This window comes from Ambystoma mexicanum, chromosome 4q (assembly GCF_040938575.1).
Source record: "Ambystoma mexicanum isolate Mex_15411 chromosome 4q, UKY_AmexF1_1, whole genome shotgun sequence".
NCBI lineage: Eukaryota > Metazoa > Chordata > Amphibia > Caudata > Ambystomatidae > Ambystoma > Ambystoma mexicanum.
In genome coordinates this window covers 1,265,786,951-1,265,811,658 of record NC_090928.1, presented here as the reverse complement: position 1 = coordinate 1,265,811,658, position 24,708 = coordinate 1,265,786,951, and the positions used below count along the sequence as shown (strand labels likewise).

The 24,708-nt window shown below is 43.3% G+C and overlaps 1 protein-coding gene across 3 annotated transcripts in view; it reads left to right on the top strand.

Moving 5' to 3' along the window:
- Positions 1 to 18,283, top strand: part of CUL9 (cullin 9) — a 1,917,728-nt gene extending 1,899,445 nt beyond the window's left edge. For all 3 annotated transcript variants that reach the window (XM_069608881.1, XM_069608880.1, XM_069608879.1), the window contains exon 41: positions 16,663 to 18,283. In XM_069608881.1, coding sequence (XP_069464982.1) covers positions 16,663 to 16,891 — 229 coding nt within the window. In that variant the 3' untranslated portion in view covers positions 16,892 to 18,283. The remainder of the gene's footprint in view (positions 1 to 16,662) is intronic.
- The last annotated feature ends 6,425 nt before the right edge of the window (positions 18,284 to 24,708 follow it).

The window sequence follows — 24,708 nt, the reverse complement described above, 5'->3', positions numbered from 1 at the left end:
CGATCCACGGGTCCGCGCTTAGAAACTTCTGGGTATTAAGCACGTTATAAATAACCTATTATATCATATCATTAATCTCTGGAGGTAAAGTTTAAAAAAGGAAAACAATCCCAGAGGTTGTGTAAAGTGCACATTTCCATATGACCACAAAGAGTTATCAGTTATTAAGGCCTTCGAAGGATAATGTCCTATGATTAGTCACGAGAGGCGTGTCTGTAGACAAGTGCTTTTGGAGCCTATTTAAAGCTCCTTGTTGAAATATGCCAATACATTTTCTGGTTATCAAAATTCCTTTATCTGTTTTCTTTTCAAATCATCTTGGCTGCAGATACATCTTTACAAACGCTGGATGTTGCAAGAGCTCTACAAATTTTATATGTGGAGAACCAAGGAGTTGTAAAAACCAAAGCAACTTTTTGTGACCTTAGGCGGAGGCTCCTTTGGTATGGCAGCATCAAAACCAACCAGCTCATTGGCTGGTGACTAACGTTATGAAGCCTACAAGATACAAAATAAGGCTCCTCTAGAGAGCATCTATGCACATCACCTGCGAGCCAAGTCAGCATCTTTATCCGCTAGAGGATTTATGCAAGGCTTCCACCTGGATTACTGCACATGCTTTCTGAAACATTATGCTATTGATTTCAGATCATAAGCCGATGCTAGTTTTGGTCAGGCAGTATTGCATTCACTTTTTAGGACATGTCATTAGTTCCAACGGTCCTTCTCTCTTTAGGGATATTTAGAAATCACCCACAACTTTGGAGGACAGGTGGTGGGGTGTACGTGTAAGATAAACATGCTCACCTTAATTACCTCTGTATTCTTAGTCCATAGTCCCCTTTCCTCAATCCAATCTCCCCCATCATAGCTTAAAAAGTTACCAAGTATGCCTGGAAAAAGAGACTGATGGTTGGGTGAGTTGCGTGAAGAAAGACCCAAGCAGAGTATTGCCTGTACCCGCATCTATACCTGGGAAATTCACAAAAAATCACTGCTGCTTAACAACACACTCCATTCCCTTACCCATTCCTCGGGACATGCCATAAGTTTAGAGGAAAGGGGACTATTGACTAAGATCAAAGTACTCACTAGGGTGAGTAATGTTTTCTTTTGTCCTTCCCTAGCTTTTGTTTACATACCTTCATTATATTTTTCATTGCCATGTGAATAAATCAATACAGAGCTACACTTGTATATTTCCAGGTCTGCTATCAAAGGGCATAGAAACACATGAAGTAGCATGAGCATGTCCTATGAATCACCCTGCCCCAACCTTCCCTGCTAGCAACATATTTTCGCCTCCCCTGTGTGGTGGAAACAATAGACCACTCACAGTTCCGGTGGATTGGTGAACAATTTATTAGTAAAAAGCAATAACCAAACAGAAACAACAACATCACAAGACTTTGGCACAAGTAAGAGCCCCCTCTGTGCAACTTTCCCTTATACCCAAAAGAACACGTGCATTTCAATGGAAGGGGTCGACCAAACTGGAGCAAGGAATCCTACTGAAACAATGTTACTGGCATAGAACAAAGCCGCATTATACAAGCCTTTGATACCAGCTGTGCTCTCTTTCATGTTCGTGTCATCAGGGAGGATAGCATATCGTAATACATTTAGTCAAGGTAAATATACTCCTTTAAGATTTAAACTCGCTCTGACGCAGGCGAGTACGCTGGCAGTATAACTTCCATCTGCTAATGCCACTTTTCCTAAGAAAGCGATAGCCTAAAACATGCTTACATATGCCAAAAAGGGTACCCGTTGGAAGCAAGAGAGAAATGAAAGTGACCATTCCTGCATCCTAGACAAGAAGCTTTCCTTACAGAGGCATGCGCAGTAAAATCTAAGGTCTCACTTCGCACAAGCAGGAAACCATTTCTTAAACATGGCAGTTCGCAGTATGTACTCTATATTATGATGCAATAATGTGTAAGGGGAGTACATTATATGTTAATTTCCCAATCTTTCCCTCACAGTCCCCTCCAACTAGTGCTATAAGTAAAGTCTGACCAATAGACGCTCCCAGGGGACCCAATAGGCATACAATCCAAGATCCAGGAAGCCTCCGGACTGGTGTGAAAGGATGCTTATAGTGTGACGAATGTGGGTGACAATATCGAAATATTGCTCGCATAACTTGGTATAAAAGTACAGCAGTTGCTCTTCACGAATCTACAAATGCCGCCTTGGCAGAACAGAACAATATCGAGAACCATACGATTCTGAAGTACCAAGGTCCGAATGGCTACTTGTTCTCAGGATAATAGTCAAGGAGAACGCAGTGACATTTACTAATCTTGACAATTAAGACAGAACATCTCTATTTAAATCCCATGGGCTGCTATCAATTAGGCCACCCCGCAAAAATGATTTCTCAGGCAGTGCTTCTCCTAGCACAGGACTGAGTGGGAAACGTAGGAGTATGATGCACTGCAGGCAGAATATACTCCATGCGACAACTCCCTCCCCAACTCCACAAATAAAGTAAGTTCTGGAATATGTAGCGTACCCGGACTGGGAGAATGAAGGCAAATGTAACATTATTAATCACTTCACTAGAATCAGTGTATAGGTAATAAGGACATTTGCTAGTCCCTATGAACAGAAGACCGGGATTTGTGTAGCATATGAGAACAATGGCGGGGGAGGAAAAAGCGAGTGCAGTTGGTTTAGTGCCTACCTGATCTGAGGTGGGAAAATTTGGAGGACCGGTAAAACCCAAACGGGAGTGAGCATCCCTACATGGCCCTAGGACTGGGTAACCAGCTTGTCGCAGTGAACCAAGAATATATCAGTATGCTAGCAATAACAACAATCACAGAAAAGTGATTCAACATTCTGCACACCAGATACACTCCCCGAATATCCAAGTCCTGAAATCAAATCGTAGCCTGGGGACAAATGTTTGTGGTTTGCAGACAACAGATTGTGTTCATCCAAGCAGGTAGGATTCAAAACACAGGCAAAGGAATCTGCTAGACCAGACTTCCATCTCAAAGTTGTTAGGCTCTGTGAAGGTACTGCAAAGTACGTATCAATGTTCCAAAGTTCCACCAACACCCTGCGGCAAGGCATAAAATAAGCAGTATTGCATAGCAATTTGCTATGCAATTCTATAGGTTTGCTAATTAAGTTAGCTATTTAAGTTACCTGTTCAATAAAATCATTGCTCACCCTGAATTCCTTTCTGGCTCTCGGGGATCTCGCCATCCTCTTCTCTGTTCACTGCAAGTTCAAAGGGGCTAATTGAAAGAGAGTACAATAGTAATCATCTCCTCCACTCATAAGTGCCAAATGCCTGTGTGGCAGTGCTAGGCAAGATTTACTTTCTTTTTCAAACAATTGAAAACCAGACGTAATCTGGCTGATACTTTTATTAAGCTAACTATATCCTCTTTGGCAAAGATATATTCTCTTTGGCAAAGACCAGTCAGTATGTGTAACTTTATTTTAAAAAGTCATGCAATTCCATTATTAACAATTTAAGTTGTTGCATAATGCAGAACTACAGTATTGCTTCTGTAAAACACTGAATTGTCTCCATGGTTTACAGTAAAGTGTAGGTTAGTGTATGTTAATCTCAGTGTCAACTAGATTTTTGTTTGTTGGGGAAGATGCATCACATTGATGAGTGAACACTCTTGAAAATGTACATTATCACAAAGCCAGCTGCCTTTAATGGGAAAATGTATTTATGTGACCTTACCTGCTGGTTGCATTTATCTGTGCAACTGGTGCTCAACGCATGAGCAGTGTTTTATCAGTTACCCTGAAATTGAACTACAATATTCCACCTACTTTGGCCAGTTGTCTGCCTGCTACACCTACTACTCAGTCTCTTACTTTCTTTCCTCTTACATAATGAATACACAAAGCTAACTAGATGTTTATGCAAAAGAATTATCAATTGTTCCATCCAGACTGTACATCAACACATCTACTGCAATCCCACACACTGTAGTTAGCCTCCAGAGCTCACTTCCCTCTATGTTTATGAATGCATTATATAGTAGCCCCTGCGGAAGAGAGCTGGCCAAACTGTTTACAGAGCCTTTCTATTACATCTATTTATTTGTGTGTCCATGTATGTAGCTAACCTTTTACAGACACTCAGCCAGAGCTTGCAAAGTTCACTCACCCACTGCATCGTGTAGTAGAGTTTATGAAGAGGGAGTACCATAATACCATACATACCGCAGGGGATGTATGACACTTTTATGTAACATTTACTTTTTTTGCAGTAAATGTCAGAGATTTCACTGTGCATAGCTGGCTTCTGGGTGGCAGCAGTGTGCCAAACATAAAGTGGGTTTGTGGTGACAGGCACTATTTTACAGGAAGCGCATTTACATTTTTTGTCACCCATTGCTATGGGTCGAGTGCATTACTTTTAGGTTGAGTAGATAAACTAAATTACTTAACCTGAAGGTCTCGTGGAATTTCAAAGAATTTCCAAGCCCTGATTCGTCTCAATAATATATTACTTCAGCGGTACACAAAAATGCTTTATTGATGATCATTTGATGTTTTAGACCCTATTAGTACAACATTGCTAATCAAATAGGTGTCTTTGCTAATCAAGATAGTTTTAATTAGCAAACTCTGTTAATCAATTTTTGAAAACTAATTTATGCCTTGCAGGTGCTGTGCAAAGAAATACGTGGCCCGCGTTTTCTGATCAAAAGTTCCACCTTAAAGTCCAAACTACAAATATCTAAGATACCAGAGCCACACAAATATAAGGGTCATTGTAACAAAAAGCATGACCCAAAGATGATAGCAACAAGGGCCATAACTTGAAGAAGCTGGTGAGTCAGCAGCAGTGACCTCTACTCTTTGCCAATGCACAGCCACATCAGGGGGATTCCAGTGTCGAATGACTTGGCCAGTTGCCACTTTGTTCAGAACATCTGGCTCTCTGGTACTATTCTGTGGGATCACAAAGTCTACCTTGGGATCACAAAGTATACCTTTTGCACGTTGTATTGTGATATCCAGACACTGGAAATGGTACGCCAACAGTGAGGTCTGAATCAGGGTAATTTATTCTGGACCTTACTGTGTGAAAGAGATTCAGATGCTGCGATTCCTGATTCAGCACGTGAACATACTGACTGACTTGGGGCTGTGCCGCCGCCTTCTGATACTGGCTGCTCCATTCCAGCGACACTGAACATTTCTAACATCGGCATACAATTGGAGATGTTACTAATGGTGGTGTCGGTGGAAGCAGTAGAGCTGGAGCTAAGCCGAGGAAGATCGTTCGCCGTGGATGTCTGCTGGGGTGGCAACTTTGTGGCAATGCACCTCATGTATCCAGGCCAGAATACTTGCACACTTCACTATGAATGCGTGGTCAATAAAACCTTGAAGGGGCCACGCCAACTCGGCTGGAGCGCAGACCTCCGCAGGTGAACCTTAACCAGGACCCAATGTCCTAGCCATAGAGGGTGACCAGGTTCAGTAGCCAGTTCATGAAGAGACGTACAATTTTAATCAACATGTGACCATTTTTAATCGGGGTATCATCCTCTAAGGACAGGTCTTGAATGTGGGGACGACCTAGGGGTGCAGTTCCCATTCGCTTAGGACAACCAGTGAGGATTTCATGAGCAGCCAATTTGTGCTTACGCTGAGTGTTATGAAAACTAGGGGCAATGCTTGGGGCCATTTCAACCCTATATGTTTGAACACTTTATACCGCCTCAACTTTTGCCGCTCCTGCGTTCTGTATGCACGCTAGATCGAGGATGATGAGCGCAATGGAACTGTTGAATTATTCCTAAAGCTTTGCACACCTCTTTCATAACCTGACCAGTAGAATGGGTACCTTGCTCGCGGTCTATACTGAGGGGCGATGCAAACTGAGTTACAAACTCAGCTAACAACTTCATGGCCACTGTGACTGCTTTTCTACAATAATATGCCTCCACCCACCCAGACAAAACATCCAATTTTAATCAACATGTGACCATTTTTAATCGGGGTATCATCCTCTAAGGACAGGTTTTGAATGTGGGGACGACCTAGGGGTGCGGTTCCCATTCGCTTAGGACAACCAGTGAGGATTTCATGAGCAGCCAATTTGTGCTTACGCTGAGTGTTATGAAAACTAGGGGCAATGCTTGGGGCCATTTCAACCCTATATGTTTGAACACTTTATACCGCCTCAACTTTTGCCGCTCCTGCGTTCTGTATGCACGCTAGATCGAGGATGATGAGTGCAATGGAACTGTTGAATTATTCCTAAAGCTTTGCACACCTCTTTCATAACCTGACCAGTAGAATGGGTACCTTGGTCGCGGTCTATACTGAGGGGCGATGCAAACTGAGGTACAAACTCAGCTAACAACTTCATGGCCACTGTGACTGCTTTTCTACAATAATATGCCTCCACCCACCCAGACAAAACATCCAATTTTAATCAACATGTGACCATTTTTAATCGGGGTATCATCCTCTAAGGACAGGTCTTGAATGTGGGGACGACCTAGGGGTGCGGTTCCCATTCGCTTAGGACAACCAGTGAGGATTTCATGAGCAGCCAATTTGTGCTTACGCTGAGTGTTATGAAAACTAGGGGCAATGCTTGGGGCCATTTCAACCCTATATGTTTGAACACTTTATACCGCCTCAACTTTTGCCGCTCCTGCGTTCTGTATGCACGCTAGATCGAGGATGATGAGTGCAATGGAACTGTTGAATTATTCCTAAAGCTTTGCACACCTCTTTCATAACCTGACCAGTAGAATGGGTACCTTGGTCGCGGTCTATACTGAGGGGCGATGCAAACTGAGGTACAAACTCAGCTAACAACTTCATGGCCACTGTGACTGCTTTTCTACAATAATATGCCTCCACCCACCCAGACAAAACATCCACCAGGACTAAACAGTATGTATAGATCATACAGACAGGACTCTGTATGAAATCTGCCTGCTTATGTAAAAATGGACCTTCCGGTACAGGACATGGGGACAGCTACGCAGGCACTGCTCTCCCAACATTACACGTTAAGCTTATAACATCATTTTCACAATAACTCTGGGCCGTTGAGGCTAAACCAGGAGCCATGCAATCTTGATGTAACAAAGTAATCATGGTGTTTTTAACTGAATGAGCCACGCCACGACTTCATGGACCAGGTGGGGCACAGGTTCTTTGGCGGCCACGAGGTGGCCATCCGGGCCGCGCCACAGGGAGTCAAGTCCCATCTTACATTTACGTTCTTAGTCCGCTCCTCTTTTTGCTCTATACTCCCCCACTGCCTGCTCTATCTCATCTTTTAATCTTTTGTTTCAGCTTTATGCAAACAATACTCAAATCTTTCCTTCTCTTCCTTTTATACATTCTACTGTCTGTCTTCTTCTGTTCAAAACTGGATGTCCTCTCATTTTCTTCACCTCAATCACTCGAGGACTGAGGCGCACTTCTTTCTTGCTACCACTATCCTCCCAACCCTTCCCCCTCCTGCTCTCTTCTTCCCACCTTCTTGCCACTACGCTCTTGCCGCTACACTCTCTTTAATAGCCATTGTGCTTAACCTTATCTTTCTTTACACGCTACTAAGCTTCTTCTTTTTTCTCTCGTCTTCTCCTGTGTTGACTACTGCTCATCTCTTCTTGTTGGTCTCCCTGCCTCCCATCTTCTTCCTTTTCGTTCTATCTATAATTCTTTCAATCTTCTTTTTGTCTCCTCGTTCCTCAATTACTTCAGCTCTACTTATCAAGCTCCTCCCTTTCAAGTCTCGTCTTTATCATTTTATCCTGGTTGTCTTCAAATGTTCTCATGGTGTTGCTGCTCCTTATCTCTCTTCATTGGTCTTCTTTTACTCTCCTACATGTTCTCTTCGCTCTCAGAATCAATTTCTTCTCACTGTACCCTAGCCCCCATGTGCTTCCTCTACGCCTCAGGTCTTTTTCTCTTCTGGCACCCAAATACTGGAATTCTCTTCCTCTTTCTGTTTGCGGTTCTTCTTCTCTTCGAATTTTCAAGGTTAATCTTAAGGCTCATCTATTATCTGCTCTTTCTACTACCTAATTTTGTTTGCTTCTTTGTTCTGTTTTAACTGGTTTGCTTACTCATTTTGATTGTACCCTTGTTTAACACTTTGTACTGGTGCTTTTGGCAAAGAGCGCTCTATAAATATAATAAAATACAAAATACGTTTAGTCCAAGTCACCTTTTCAGCTTCTGGAGCTTGATCTTGAAGAATTGCCAGACTGGAAAGGGAAGGGGATAGGTGACATTCGAACTGCAATGTGAACAAGAAATGTTTTAGGAGCCACAGGCCCTGTCAAGGCTGCTGAGCAAGCTGCACCATCAACTAAAGCATTTCCTTGGGCTATAAATGACTGAGGGTGATCATGTCCCTTACATGTCACTATGGCTGGAGCTGTAGGAACTAACAATGCATTCCATAAAGCAGAGACAAACTTTACATTTAATATTGAGGTGCCCGTGGAGGTTGGATATCCCTGTTGCTTTCAAAGAATTTTGAATGCGTGGACCACCCCGTGAGCCTACCTGGAGTTGGTATACATCATAGCCGAACTATCTCAGGCCAGAGCACACGCATGGGTGAGAGACACGAGTTCAGTGACTGAATCGATGTGCTTCTAGAACAGCATGGGAGGGTACATACAGGTTATCCAGAAACCAATTCCCCAGTTTCTGATACAAGGTCTGTCAACAAAAACAATCAAATCAGGTTTCAATAACAATAGATAGATCAACACGGGGTGACAAAAGTGTCTCCACAACAACCTGGCAGTCATGGGTCCCCCCCCTCCTCAGTGGTTGGGAATAGGGAGTTAGGGTTCAGAATTGAACAGCGACTAATGACAATACCACCTGGGCAACTGAAATTGTGACAGAATGCCCTTGTACCAAATAGTCTGTTTTCTCTACTGACAATGCAGCAGCTGCAACGGCTCGCAGACAAGCAGAGTCCTGAGGCTTCTGGATCTAAAGCATATGCTAAAGGCTGATGCTTATCACTGTGTGATTGAGTCAACACACCTTGAGCAAACCCATTGTGCGCATCGCAAAATAGCCGTAATGGCTTACTACAATCTGGCAGACCTAAATCCGTAGCCATTGCGAATGCTTGCTTAATTGTGACAAAGGCATCTTCTGCTTCCTGTGAACCATGGTAGGAGCTTGGGGGTTGAATCATGCATACGTTTCTGAAGGGGCTTAACTATGGACACATCCCAGGACCCACTGCCTACAGAAACGGTACGACATCCTTTCGTCGCGAGATGTTTTTTCGCTGGGTTTTTTACCGTGAATTTTTTTGGGATAAAACCCATCAAATTTTTTAGAAAATGGGGGTTTGGAGGAGGCCCCCCCCCCCAAATAGATGGGTTTAAAAAAAAATCGCTGTAAAAAACCCTGCAAAAAAACATCCCGCAATGAAATGACATGGAACCACAGGTACATACCATCCCAAGGAATCCCCACATTTGCTTCTTGGTCTGGGGCTTGGGTACTTTCTGGATAGCTGAAATCCGATCAGACAAATGTCTTTCCTCTGCAGAAATCTCGTGGCCCAGGTACCACACACTTGACAGACACAACTGTTATTTGTCCTCAGATGCCTTGTGACCCTTTTCAGCAAGCACCTTCAACAGAATAAGTGTGCCTTCCTTTCACGCCTCCAAGGAGGAGGAGGCTAGGGCAGATAATGTACATACTGCACCAGCGTTGACTCTCCTGAAAACTGGACCAAATCAAGATCTGGGAAAACAGAGTAGGATGTTCTACGTACCACATAATGGGCCTATAGGCTGTATACTTTGATTTATGGGTAAAGGGAAGTAGGCATTGACTGTCAGGATGTATGGTTATGGAGAAAAATGCTGAACATAACTCTACTACAGTAAAGTATTTGGCAGTGTAGGGAATACATGACAAATTTGTAGCTGGATTGGGGACTACCGGAAAAGCCGGCAACACAGCGGCATTAACTGTGTGCAAATCCTGAGTAAAATAATGAATCTCTTTACCTGGTTTCTTAGTAGGCAAAACAGGAGTATTACAGGGACTGCGGTTGGTATAATACCACCTTGCTGGAGGAGGGATTCTATCACAGGACGGATACCTTCTTCATCCTTTCGGAAAATAGAATACTGAGGTACAGATGACAGTGGCTTGGCAGGATTCAAAGTGATTTTAACCGGCTCAGCATTAAATTGACCATAGCCAGTGTCATTTGCATAAGTTGACTATAATTTGGCTGAGACTCGGTCCAACAGCCCCTGCTGCAGACAGTAGGTGTCCGCTCGGTCCCCAGAGTTAGAATGGGTCATTTCCTGTAATACTGCCTGCACCTTGTGCTCTGTGAGCGGGGATATCAAGATGCATACCATCAGGAGAACAATAAATAAAACAACTCATTTTCCACAATACATCCAGTCCAAACATATTAACAGACGAGCAGCGACTAAAAGAAAATGCATGTTTATCATAAATTGGACCTATAGTGACCATAAGCGGAGTGGACACAGGATGAGGTATTGGAGCACCACTTATGGCTACAGCGTTTACAACATCTTGGGAATGCATAGTTTGTGGAAATTCAGGGGCTTTTAGTGTGGAGCGTGATGCTCCAGTATCAACCAAACATCAAATCTTTTCATTAGCAACCATACAATCAACATATGGGGCAGTAGAATAGATCGATATAAGTGGTAGAACAAGCTCAAGAGACCTCTTAGTCATAACCATCGGTCTGAAGTGGTGGCAGTGGAGGTGGAGCCCTTGCCATTCCTCATACTGCGGGTGATGTGGGCACTCGGCTTTCCAGTGGGTGAACCCTTTACAGTTATTACACTGATCACTATACATGTTTGTGTAATACCTTTCAGCAGTTAGCCCTGGCACATTCGATTCGGGTGCTCCTCTTCCCCCGGCGTGGGGCTGGCACTGGGCAAAACCCTCCCTATGGCATTGCAAACTATGTTTGCAATGCCATGAGTTTGGCTTCAGTGGCTTCCTTTTGATTTTCAATTTTCTCCTGAAAATGCTGTGCAGCTAATAAAACTTCAACCAAACCCTTTCCTTCCCATCCAATCAATACGGCCTTAATTGCTTCTAATACCTTAGGTTGCAAACCCATAGCGAACTGAGCCACCACGGCTTGAGGCGCTGCAAGACCACATTCGCCCTAATCTATACTACACTACTCTGACCGGCACAATTATCTCATGTTCTTTTTAAATCTGTCGGAAGCATGAATGCGCTGCTTTTAAACAGCGGTGGCCAGCTGTTTTTACTTTTCCTTATTCAGATAAATACTTCTTTAGGCAGGGTGCTTTCCCTCCTGTATCAACAGATTTCAGTTTCAGCGTTCATACACCAACATTTACCCCAACCCGTTACAGACAACATAACACAAAGCATCGTAATACACTGACACAATTACTGGTGTTCACCCCGTGATTTTCGATTGGCTCTTCTTCCGCTCCTGCTCTGTCTGCCCGCCTCAAGTCTCGAGGCACTCAAGCCAGCTCGCCCCTCTGACGAAATCGTCTCTCCCAGTGCCCATGGAGATCACCAGGAAGTTTGCCCGGCGGCCCTAGAATTCAGCAGGAATCCAACGTCATATAGTTTGAGTCACAATTGGAGGTCCTGGGCTTTGGCACCCTCAATTCCCTGAAGGTTACCAGTTGAGTCTTTCCTGTTCTTGGTTGACTTCAGAGTTACACATTCCTCCCCAGGAATATTTGTTCAGGGGTGAAGCAGCCTCTCCCAAGGCCGTTTTAAATCTAAGGGCACCAAAATAGGTTCCCATGCCTGTCATTTCAGAGTCCCCACTGGCGATTCTGATTCCTCATACAAGGCTGATATTGTCCTTCCTGTTTTGTTTCTGGCAGTGGGAGGGGCTTCTGAATACTTCTTAGCCCACTCTGCCCTTAATCTTGGGCCACAGCCTTCATCTCTCTTTAACAGCAGAACATCTTTAGAATTTAGCTGTGTTTAGGTGGGAGGCTGGTATTACTCCATCTCCTTCCTTCTTTCTTAATCCCTCAGGACATGCAACACCCACTTGCTAAGGGTCAGCCCTTACACCTGAGGATCACTAGTGGAGGTCCTATGTTGTAACACCTTTAATTCCCTGCAGGTCAGTTGCTAAGGCTTTCTGTGGCTTTCTTGCCAGCTTCAGTAGGGAAGGCGGCTTCTCAGGACGATTCATCTCCCTGACACATATTGACCTCTTCCAAGTCGTATAGGACCTCAAAAAGTAGCGGTTTCTCCGGATTCCTTCTTCAGGCTCTCCCTTAGTATCAAGGGAGAAGGTACAGATACATCTTTATTCCTCAGAGATCTGCATCTTGAATGGGCCTCCCCAATACCTTTTATTCTCCTCCCCGGGCTGGTTTTCGTCCTTCACCCTCTATTGGTTGTCTTTGTTTGAATGTTGGAGGCTTATTGGTTAATTGTGTAATAGCCCCGATTCCCTCTGAGAGTCTGCAAAAGATTAAAGGGTGGTGTGGGAGTCATTGCCATCTTGGACCTAATCACGTAACGTGGATTCCAAGGGTTCCTTGTCTCTCTTGTTCGTCTGCCCTGTGATCCTCCGGAGTGGCTCTCGCCACACAGGCATACTTCCATGTACTTTTCTTCCTGCAAGTAATACACGTTTGCGTCTTGTCACACATTGGACATTTGGGACCAAGAAGTATGCCAAGACCACATGCTCAAAGTTTAACAATTTTATTCGGAACTGTGTGCATGGGTTGATCAACTTAATTATGTTGTTGTCCATGCTTTATTTCGGCAGTAAAACCATAAAAGCCACAAAAACATGGAAATATGAACAATACCACATAAGAACTGACTTCAATAAAAAATTGTAAGAACATTTAAAAAACAGATTGCATTTAAAACTCAATAAAAACCATTAATTACAATGATATAATTCATTTTACATAAGCAATTTGGGCCAATCGACAGCAGCGAGATACCAGCTATATGAAAACATTACTGATCTAACTGTTGGCCCCTACATCCTACTACTTACGCTTGTTCACCATTCTTGTTCTTAATAGCCAAGCTCAATGTATGTATCTTGATGTAGCTGAAACAGCACATTGGCTCTGAGACTTAAATACAGCAATGCCTCTTAAGTGTTGAATCCCAACTTAATTATAAAGAGGATGTTCCCCAAAGAAATAACAAAATATAGGATGGCCTTCATTCACAAATGTTTCTTACAACGGCTTTCCAATATCAGGCAGAGGGGTCGGGCCTTTGCATATCAGCCATTACTGTTCCACAGGAGTTTCCTCACTCCTCCTTACAATATATAGAAAACCTTTCTTCTGCTCCTCTGAGCCTAGTTACAGACTTTCCAGGGTGCCATTCCCCAAGATTAAACCAGTCCTTGATGTTCTGCAGGTCCCTCAGGGGCTTCTTAGAGATGGCATTGGGGTTAGTCACGAGAGAGACCGAAATCCCTACTAGCCTTCCTTCCTGACTCTGTTCTCCCCACCTCCTCTCTCAACTGTCACCAGGCTCCCTGACCACAGCTGGAACCTCCTCCCTCCTGTTAAACCTACCGAGGGCCTCTAGCTGACAAGCCTGCTTCTGGCTCCTCGCCTCTTTTCAAATTCTTAACAAACTTCCAATCTTTTCTCTCTTGCTTTTTTTTCTCTTCCAATTCTAGTCATCCTCTGCCCCATCTTCTTCACTCTCATCCTCCAAAGACTTATCTTCCTCACTCCCGTATACCCCTCCTCCTGCTTATACATCCCTGTCTCCTTACTACCATCTTGGCCTGATGTTGCCACCTTTCACCCGACTCCAGGCTTTAATATCTCCCTCCAGTCTTTTAATGTTACTCCTTCCTTCAACTCTACTCCAGGTTTTATTTCCTCGCTCCTTTCCTCTGCTCTTGTCTCCTCCTACCACGCCACTCCTGGTTTTACATTGTCCTCCTTTTCCTCTGCTACTACTACCGACTTCCACCCCACTCCTGGTTTTGCTTCCTCTTTTCTTTCTTTCTCTGCCCTTTAACTCTCACCACATTTTTGTTTTCTGTAGAGATCACCACCTCCTCTCTCCTGCTGCCACTTCTCCAGTCCCCCTCTGCAGTACTCTCCACTCTCCAAAGATTCTGTGGCACCTTCCCTCTCCAGCAACCTTCCCTCTCCAGCCTTCTCTAAAGAGGAGCTGTCTGCCCCTGTCAGCCTCCACACTGAACTGGGCTGCCTGGTTTATACAGCGACATACCAACTCTACCCAGATTGAAATTAGTGCTGATGCTCTGTAATTGTGAGCCCAAAGGGTGTGAGAGTTGGGATTGGCTGGGCTCTCTTGCTTCCTGATAGGGAGATTGAGGCTGGGTAAAACCTAGAAGAGCCCAGGTGACCATTTTGAAACTCGTGGTGCATGGGGAAGTTGAACAGGCTGCTTGTGTGGAGGATATCCTGCTGTGCTACTGTTGTGAAGGCAAGTGTGTTGAGGGTGTCTAGGGGTCTTTAGGTTTCTCCCAGGGTCTTACTGTCCTCTAAAGATTTTACTATGGCCTCCCTGTCCTTTATTGTTGGTTTTGCCAAGTACCCGACTCCCTGAGCTGCTTGGCTCATAATCACCAGATGAAGTTGCAGTCAGGGAACTTTGTCCCAGTCTCTACTGAATGTTGGGAATTTGTGGCACAGAACAAAGCACATCTAAGAGGTTTGAGAAGTGCTGTAGGTTTGTGGTTTTCCAAATACACTTTCCCTTAAGTCCCCCAGGAGTCCTCATCCTTTGCTTGGATCTCATTGTAGTTTCCATGTCTCTGGGAGGATCCCATCTCCTCTGCCCTTGGGGAAGCACATTGGGTAGCAGTCTGGCCAACCCCATATCTAACAGCCTGCTACCCCTGCAGGTTACGATGTGGAGTTGAGAGAGCGCACGCGCACCACAGTGCTCATGCTCTTTATGCCTATAGCTTCTTTGCAAATGAAGTTAGAAACCTCAAGACTGTTTCTTGTAGCCATTGAGCTATCGGCTGTAAGGTGAAATGCACTGCGAAAAAAACATTTCTTTGAAAAAGCATCCATGGCCAGGTGGATTGTTTTATTCATCAGGGATTCCCGCACACTACTAGTAATTCATTCGCCATAATGCACATAATGTAGTCAGAGCTGATACGGCCTGCACCGGCATGTTCCAATTGATGTCATCTGCAGGGCAGCCACTTGGGTTACTCCTCACAGTTTTTATGAGCAGTATGCGCTGTTAAACTAGTTGTAGTGCCATTGCTCTGTTTTGATACTTCACACATTGAACGTCTCGTTTCCCTGTGTTCAGGTCTTGTAATCTTTCCGATTGTGGGTCTGAAAGGGCTGTGATATGAGAATAAGTAAGAGATACTGTAGTAACTACTGCATTCATAGCCTTTCAGCCCCTTCACTCTGTCACAGCCATGAAGTTCTCCACATACAAAGTTAAAGAAAGAGGCATGACTGTAGAATAGCTAAAGGGCAGGTGTGGGCAAGACCTTGGATTGAGTGGAATGCTTCTTGTAGAAATTCTGAGCATGAACTTTGAACTCTCAAATTGTTAGAGCACTGGTTGCCCTTATCCAATGGAGAAAGCATTCTGTCTTTATGACTAGAGAACTTAGTCTGGCAGTGTCAAGTCTGGATAACTTTAACTTAATCTCATTAAGTGATATTCTCAAATGCCTCTGAGTACGCATACAGGAGAGGAACGATTCGAACTCTAAAGTCATGATCTGACCACCTGCCACTGCATGATATGCATCTTTGTTGGACAAAGCAGAACCGGGTATATTGACTTTAAAGGTGATTCCCAGCCAATGATTCTTCTAACAGGGGATAATAAGCATGAGCAATTAGAACTGCATTAGTGTTTCGGATTTGGAGTTTATCCACTTTAGTGGTGCTGACCAGCATTGTTTACCTGAGTATCACTTGGTGAGGAGTTGAGCCCACCAGTTTAGATGGGTAGCTCCCATTTGTGAAGTATAGCACACATGTAGGACAGTACTGATCACTGGTATAAGGACGTACAAAAGAAATGGGTGTGGTGCCAAGGGAGTAGGAACTACAAGTGCCAGGTGTTTGAGTATTTTTGTTGCATGTAAGCGAATCACTGTAGGGACCAGGAGCGACAGTCTGGAATAGAAGAATGTGTGTGTATGTAGCCTTCTATTATGGACACAATAGGAAGTAGGGAAGAAAACAGAGGAAGGAAATGACTCTGAACACTTTGTTTGCGGATGATGGGTTTACCGACTGGGATAGATAGATGCTTGCTGTAAAGTCCGGGAGTCATGTTATTGGGAAGAATGAGTTTTGGTGGATTTTTCATTTACGTGGCACATTTACATTAGCTGTGTGCAAAAGGCAGATTCTTCATACAGCATACATAACATATATTAAAGACTGTGTACATGGATAATATATCAAATCTATCTTTAAAATGCATGGATCATCAGAAACCAAGTAAGTAGGGAAACTGTAGGATGCCTTTATATCTGCCAGGCAGAAAGAACATAATATCTGTGAATGTTCTTACATAAAAAGAAATGTTTATGCATCTTGTGAATCAATTGGCAAGTGATTGGAGGTTAGTTTTACAGTTGCTTTAAGTGAGAGCTGCTGTTTTAATCCTGCATCTTTGCTTTGCTTTCAGGCTCAAGTTTGACGGTGCTTCTGATTCACCAGATACAGACGAAGGGGATGCTAACAAGGAGCAAGAAGATGAGGACGAGGATGATGAGGAGTATGTTCCTGAGTGGCAGGAAGAGTACGATGAGGACGACATTGATGACGACAACTTCTCTTATGATGATGAGTCTGAGAATCTGGAACGCGATTCATTCTTCTTTGACGATGATGATGACGGAGAGGTGTACGAATGAAACACTCTCCTGCTTCGGAGAGAAGATTCATGGAAAGAAAAACATCACGCATTCATGTCCCACGCACCATATGAACATTTGATGAATTGTTGCTGTAAAACCCCAGGCAAATGCTCCCTCCTCCAGACTGCTAGTCACATGACTCCTCCTTTCTCCCCTATTTCTAAGAGCACTTGCGTTAAGATGCCCCGTGATGGCTCTCCTATGTCTATTTCTGTTAAGTGCTTCTTGGCTAATATTTAAAATGTGTCAAACGGCCCCTTTAAAATGCACTTTGGGGAGGATTTCTTGACCTCTTGCTAGAAAGTGGAGCAAATATATCGGCTAACTAGGCTATTGTTTTCTACAAAATCTCCCAAAAAGAGGACAGTGCATTTTCTTATGCATATCTTCTCTCTTCCCCTCCACTGGCCTTTCACTAAAATGCCTCCTCAGAGTGCTTATATCTGTAATAAGAGATGCCTCGGAGTTTTGTTTCAGAGATGCATTGAGAAGCCTCCTCTGTGCTACTGCTACTTCTCTCCCTGGGAAGTTTCTTCTTAGCCCTCTCATTTGGAAACAGTCTTCCGAGCACTTTTCTACATACCCATAGTACATAGTTTCCCGGCCCTCCCACAACTGAGCCAAACATCTCTATGCTTTGCATCAGTATATGCTGAAAGCAGTCTCATTGCCCCAGACCCTGCAAGCAAGTGCATTGGAAATAGGTTGATGGAACACTTGAAGATGAAGGAAGTACATAGGAGGCGTGTACACCTCAGCAGGTCACTGAGGGAAATGCGGGTGTAGTACAGTTCTTTAGGAGAGGTCCTGTATTGTAATGATCTAGGTTGCGTTTTAGGGACAAGGCCATTTGTGTACAGATCAACCTCCTTTCCTTAGGAGATGAGTCTCTTGGGCTGCCTCTAGATGAAAGGTGAGAAGTGAAAAGGACACTCATTTTTTAAGTCCTCTAAAAATAGCTCTTGGAAAGTGATGAAGCCAAAGTGTGTCAATCTGAACTCTGATTTTAGGGTGCTGGCATCACCTCCCTCAAAATGAAGGCACCTTAAAAGGAAGTTAGAATTTTAATTTTGAAGTTAAGTTGATGTTTGGTAAGCGACAGCAGTAGCGTGCTACGCCAACAGTGCGTCGTCACGGGCTCGAGCCCTCACTTTATGTTGATTTCAGATCTCCATTGTTTTTGTTAGTGTGACATTATTTCGCCCCGTTCTGGGAATATTTGAAATTCCCCAGTGAGGATGTGATGTTCTAAGATTTACTATACATATAAATATATATATATTATAAATATATACATCTCCGGGTGCTGGTATTGTTCAAAGATAATGCTTTTATCATTCTTGGAGAATAAAGAACAAGAAGTGAGGTAACTTCGATTTACTAAATAAATGGCTTTTCTTTTTAAAAAAAAAAAAAAAAACTAAACTGTCAATTATTTCTTTGAGGTTCATGAATTTATCACAAAACAATTACATTTTTCTTCTTAACGTTAGAACCTTTACTAAAGAGAAGAACTCCTATATTGAGCACCCATTACCATGAGGAAAGGGCTATGTGGTACCTTCCTTTGGACAAACACCTCTGGTGTATAGACCCCCCTCTTTCCCAAGAGGGTTCTGTTTATTAACCACTACCTTTCATTGGAAGGGAAAACCTATAGTTTAAACACCTGCCTTTCCCAATACAAGAGGTACTATTGTGTACTAATCTACCTACCTATCCTTTGCATAAGACCGATGCTGACTGGAAGGGTGGTGTTTGTTTGTGTGTGTGTTTGTGTGTGTGTGTACACGTACCTACATTTCCTTAAGAGCGTCATAAAATGTACAGATGTTGCTTTCCTTGGAAGAAGACCTTTGCCGTACAGTCTTCCCTTTTATTGAAAGGACAGGTTTTTGGTGTGCTTGGCGTACCTTTTTTGAGAGTGGACGACCTGCAGTGTACAGCCCTGCCTTGTTTAGGAGAAAAGGTCCTGTTGTACATAGATCTGAAACAACCATATTTGGCCAGCATTAAAAGGACAAAGCCCAAAAAGAGCCCGACATTCCACTAGTTGTTTGTGCCTGAGAAGGGGGCTTGGACTGCTTAGTCCCAATCCACATCTCTGTTGCCTGAATGCTTGTTGCTGTGAAGATGTGGCCAGTGGCTATCCATGGTTGACTTATTTTCTGGTGCTGAAGAAAGACACATGCTTAAGTCCCATTCTGTGTCTGTCTCTTGAAGCTGAACTTGCGCATGGACATGTTTAAGATGGTTACCCAAGATTGGCTAGTCTCCCTGGTTCTCCAGGATGCCTAAATATGTGTGACTAGAAGTCACAGGAAGTACCCAAGGTTCACAGTGGAGCACTGCCACTACCAATTCAAGATCCTGCCGTTCTGTCCAGCTTCGGCACTCTGGGCCTTTTAAGGGTGCAGAAGTAAGGCTTGGACACAATGGTGGCATGTTTTTGGGTATAGACTTTTATTAATAAGTGAGTTGGAAAATGCCCCTCTATCCCTAAAGCTAAGAGGGGTTTCCCTGCCTCAAACCAAAAAGTCTGTCAGTGTTGTGTCCCAAACACCTACTTCTGTCCCTAACAAGCTCATATGACTGCAAGGATGATTTCTTCTCGAAACAAAAGTGTTTGTTGTTCCTCCAACCAACAGAAAAATTCCCAGTTTAAATGGTTGAAAAAAGTGCTGCAAAATAACATTCCAAAATGCAAGATCCCATTGCTATGGTTGTGTTCCTTTCCCTTAGCTTCTTTCTTATGTTAAGTCTCTGAATAACTTACGAGGAACTGTTTAGCTCACAGTTCCTGTATCCTACCAGCATAGGATTCCTCTGTTTCCAGTCTTGGGGTCCTTGACCTTTTTATCTTTCGCCTCTGTCAGGGTCCCAGACCCTCTTGGCTTTGAACTTTGTTTTTACATGTGGGTGTGGGTGTGGGTCCCAACCTCACAATATTGTGTTGCATCCACTTGGTGCACTCGCCTGCCAAGTATGCAACTCTTTTTCACTTGTTTCAGGGTCTGAGACTCTTTCTTCAGAGTCCCAGACCCTCTTAGTTTTGAGTTCGGGTCCTAGACTCGCACAGTTGCATTGTATCAGTTTGGTTCACTCTCCTGCCACATGTACAACTGTATCTTATTCACTTCAGGGTCTGAGACCCTCTCTGTTATTAGGGTCCCAGAAACTCTCTCTCTTGGGTGCGTGTCCCAGACTCGCACCGCTCAGTTGTATCCCCCTTGGTTCACCCTCCTGCCAAGTATACAACTGTCTTGTTTGGTGTAGGGCCCAGTCCCTCTTTCTCCAGCTCTTTAGCTCACCCATGTGCTTCCACGGAGCTCTCACAGCTCCTGGATGACCCGCCAGCCTGTTTGCTTCCTTCTTGGCGGTATCAGCGGTCCTCAAGCATCTGTCTCCTTCCAGAAGGCTCCGATGGCATTCGGGCGTCCTGCAGGGTCTGCAACATTCCTGCAGACTGAGGCTTCTCTCCTGCTGCGCATTCTGTTCCTTCCACGCTACGGTTCTGGATCCCGCTCTTCCTCTTTGGGGGACAGCTCTTCCTCTATCGCGTCTCTCCAACGCTTGTGTGAGCCTTAGCTTGAACTCCATTGGAGCTCCTGCGTTGGACTGATGTATTCCTTAAAGCCAATCACTTGCCTTTGGAAACCAGACTGCTTATTTGGTTACTCGCAAGTGATCTTTGTACTCCTGGCCATCTTCTTAATTACAATACCATCTTTCAAACAACATGTACAATACTTTATATTATCTGGTTTTTCAGTGTTATTGTGCAGGTCAGTTTGGCTATATGCATAATACTTTGTGTTGTCTGGGTTTCCAATATTGTCATGAAGGTTGGTTTGGCTACATGCACAAAATGTTGCATTATCTGGTCCCTCAGTATTGTCATGCAAGTAAGTTCCAGAGCTACATTCAAGAACATTTGTATTAGTCGAGTTTTCAGTATTATCATTTAGATTCGGCGGACTGAATCGACAACACAATATATCAGCTCTGTCTAAGAAGGGGGAAGGAAGGAGGATTTAAAGTTGGAGGAGGGGTTGGAGGTAATAGACTGGGTGGATACTGCTTTCTCTGGTGATGGTCATCCCCAATCCCATAGGGGATTCCCTCCCCATGTGATCCTCCCTCGGTGCACCACCCCCAGGGGGATTATTGTACTGTGGCTGCATCCCATTGGCTCCATGGGAAAGGTCTCCCCCTAGGGAAGAAGGGACGACATCCTCCGATTCGTCGCAGTCTTTACTAAGCTCCTGACAGTGGTAACATCTCGCCTTAGAAGAGAAGTCATTCATGTCTTTCCCTATCTGGACTGGTTCATCTGAACACATTCCCCAGTCCATGCAGCAGCACATCTGGTCCGCACGTGCAGCTTGTTGTATAGCTTGGGCTTTTCCCTGAACTTCAAGAAGTCCCTGGCTTTGCTGTCCCAATCATCTGGTTTATCGTTGTGGTCTTGGACATTCACCTGGGCAGGACTGGCTGTTAAGGAAGTGTCTGAAGGTCTCAGGGCTCATCAGACCAGAGAACTGGCAGCCACTTCTGCTCTGCAGCGTGGAGGTCCCTGTTATGACATTTTCCAGGATGCTACGTGGACATCTCGGCACACGTTTGCAAAGCATTTACTGCTTGGATTCCCAGTCAGTACTGCATGCACATTTTAGTAGAGCAGCCCTTCAGAGTTTTCCAATTTAGGTGGTGTTCTCGCTCTCCTCCCTCCTCCAGATCAAGGTACTGTTGTGGGAGTATATTTTAGATGAGGAATCACTTGGAGGAATGCGAGGTTGGCATCATAGAAGGAGACGCAGACAACAGATTCAATATGTAACAAAAAGTGTATACCATTCTTAGACTGACGTTTTTTCAATGGTTTTTTTAATGAAACTTTTTCGGAAAGTATAGGGTGGTGGGGAAGTGCATATAAGGGATAGGGGTGGTCGGGAATACATTAAAAAAAGAAGAAGAAATCGAACTTTTTGAAAATTTGCAGCCCTATAGAAGGGCCAACTGAGATGCGCCAGTTTTAATAAGGCAGAGTTGCCTTGTTTCTTCATTTTGAGTTTATCAAGGTCCTTGTGCTATAGGACTAGGTTTAAACTGGCAGCTCCAGGTTAAAAATCAATTTTATCTGACACTGAAGGTGAAATTTATATATTCAATTTAAGCAAAGAAAGAAAGAGAAGAAAAAAACTTGTGGTGCCCACCTCTCCGATACTCCTGTAAGTTCTTAATAACAAGCCATTCTTTCCTGATTTTCTCGTGAGAAAATGCTTCGTAATAAGGAGATGATCGAATTTTAACTGGGAAGCGCAGATATGTTAATTCCTGTGTGTGTTCCAAAACAGTATTGTCCATGCAGCATTTACATTTTTCTATAGCTGTGTGGTTACGACCAAGGCACACCGTCCATGACTTTGATTTAATAATAATCATGTCCTTTTCCATTGCGTAATTCGCGAGCGCAGTGATTGACCGCTGTAAACCGATATGGGTCTGATCAAAAAGAATAATATCGTCAGTAAAGACATACGGACAATCTTAGTACAGTTTATCTGCAGTGGAGAATTTCGTACAAGATGCAAGGAGGGTTCCAAATCTGCTGTATAAGCATTGTAAAGAATGGGGCCCAGTACACACCCCTGCTTTAGGCCCCGATATGTTTGAGAATAATTGGAATAATATCCTTTGGAGCTGAGCCGGATACAAATTGAGGTGTTAGAATATAAGCGCTGTATAAAGTAAAGCAATAGTGGATCAATTCCCAATTTTTTCAATTTTTCCCAATGTTTGGGTCTAGAAACCAGGTCGAAGGCCTTGGTGAAGTCCACATAACAGTAATACAGGCCACACTCCTTCCTATTAGAACAATTTGAAAGGAGGAATAGAAGTGTGGCAATATTGGTTATGGTGCTTAAGGTTTTTCTGAAACCTGTTCGGAAAATACTAAGAATGTTTTTAGCTTTTAACCAGATGGTAAGTTTTTCAAACAATATGTTGGCAAAAAGCTTTTGGCTAGAGTCCATCATTGCCAAGAGTTGATAATTTGATGGCTCTAGTCTATTTCCTTATTTAAAAATAGGCACCAGTATAGATTTCTGCCAGTTTTCTGGAATAATGCTAGTCTGAACAATATGAAGAAAAAGGACTTGCAGTGCTTTTGGCCAAAGAGTCGGATTTTCTTTGAAGTCTGTTCAGAATTCCATCTGGGCCATGGGCCCGTGATGCTTTGGATTTACAAATTAATCTCACTAACTTTCCCTCTTCAATGTCTAGGTTAGAAAGACACTGTGACGTAATTATGGTAGCCAAGAAGGCTCTGTATCCATCGAACATAGAATTAGAGGACGACTTAAATGGAGTATGATATAAATCCTGAATATGCATAATCCAGGCCTCCTGAGATGTAAATTCTTGCAGGGATAAAGTCTTAAGAAGGTCATTGTAATCTTGCTAAAAATGTACTTACATCATGGGTTTTTATCCAATAAAACAGCCTCTGCCAATATGCACCTCTGATGGAAAACCTGTGCTGTTTGGGCCAATTATTATATTTGGTTGACAGGTTTCCAAGGACTTTGTTTTTCCTGAATATTTAGATTTAGATTGGCTCTAACAGCAGCACGTTCCTTTCGATGTGACCCTTTTTTCATCTATAATGTAATCGAAAGGAGTGGAATTTGTAGTAATATTATTATTTCTAGTTTTCCACATCTTTTTTGGCAGTGGCTGTATTTTGGCAGTTTTTTCACAGATCCCAATCAACAGCAGCTAAAGCATCAATCATCCTAGGTAAATCATGGTGTAGGATCTCGTTTGTGTATTTAATATTGTCAAATGACCAATGGAGATCTATCAAAAGGAGAAAACTACTGCTATGTGCTGATAGCTAAAGTGCTGCTATGTTGCAAAGTCATAAGATATCAACCAGTGGGTTTGAACAGAAACAAATCCCAATCGGAACATATGTTATATGCCAAATAACACAAAGCCACAGCCTGTGGTTATATAAAAATGGGAATTATTATTGTTCCAAATAAAAATGATAAATGTGGACAAAGGCACAAAATATAAAGTAATTCATTCAATAATGTAAATCTTGATCAATACACAGTAGAAACAACTATAAATCCATGTGTCATACTCTGGAAATGTTAATCTATATCATAAGTGTGAACAGACCACACTAAAATGAAAAGACAGTATAGGTTGTTGAATAGACAAGAGCCAGTGTCGAAACGGTGTGGGTGACCTGAAGGATGGTCATATAGAGTACAGAAGATAAGACAGAATGCAAAAAAACATAAAGCAACTGTTTGCAATTAAATAAAAAAATTCAGCATTTGTGAGGCTAAGTTACACTTTGGACATTTAAAGTACAATTTCTTTGTCCAACTGCCTGTCTCTTAAATTAGAGACAGCTTGAAAAAACTGAATTTCCTTATATACAGCAGAAGGCCATTCCACTTCCATTTACGTAGCATTCCAATATCAATGCAACAGCTACTTGGAAGTGAACCCCCATTGTGCCTGCCATTGGGGATGACCAATGAAGGCCTTGCTAGTTAGAATTCAACGTAAGTTTTCTTAATAGGCAGAAAAACACTTTTCAGTTCCATGTGCCAACCGAGGACCCACGGTCACTCAACCTATTATGTGTAATTGTAAGGTGGCTACACCAAGTGCTCAGAGTAGAACTTGTTATCGCATAGTCAATGTGGGATTTAATGCCATTCGACCAGGTGAAGTTGGACGTATGAGCATGTGGAGGTGGGAGGGTGGGGATTAAGGAATTTTAAATCAAA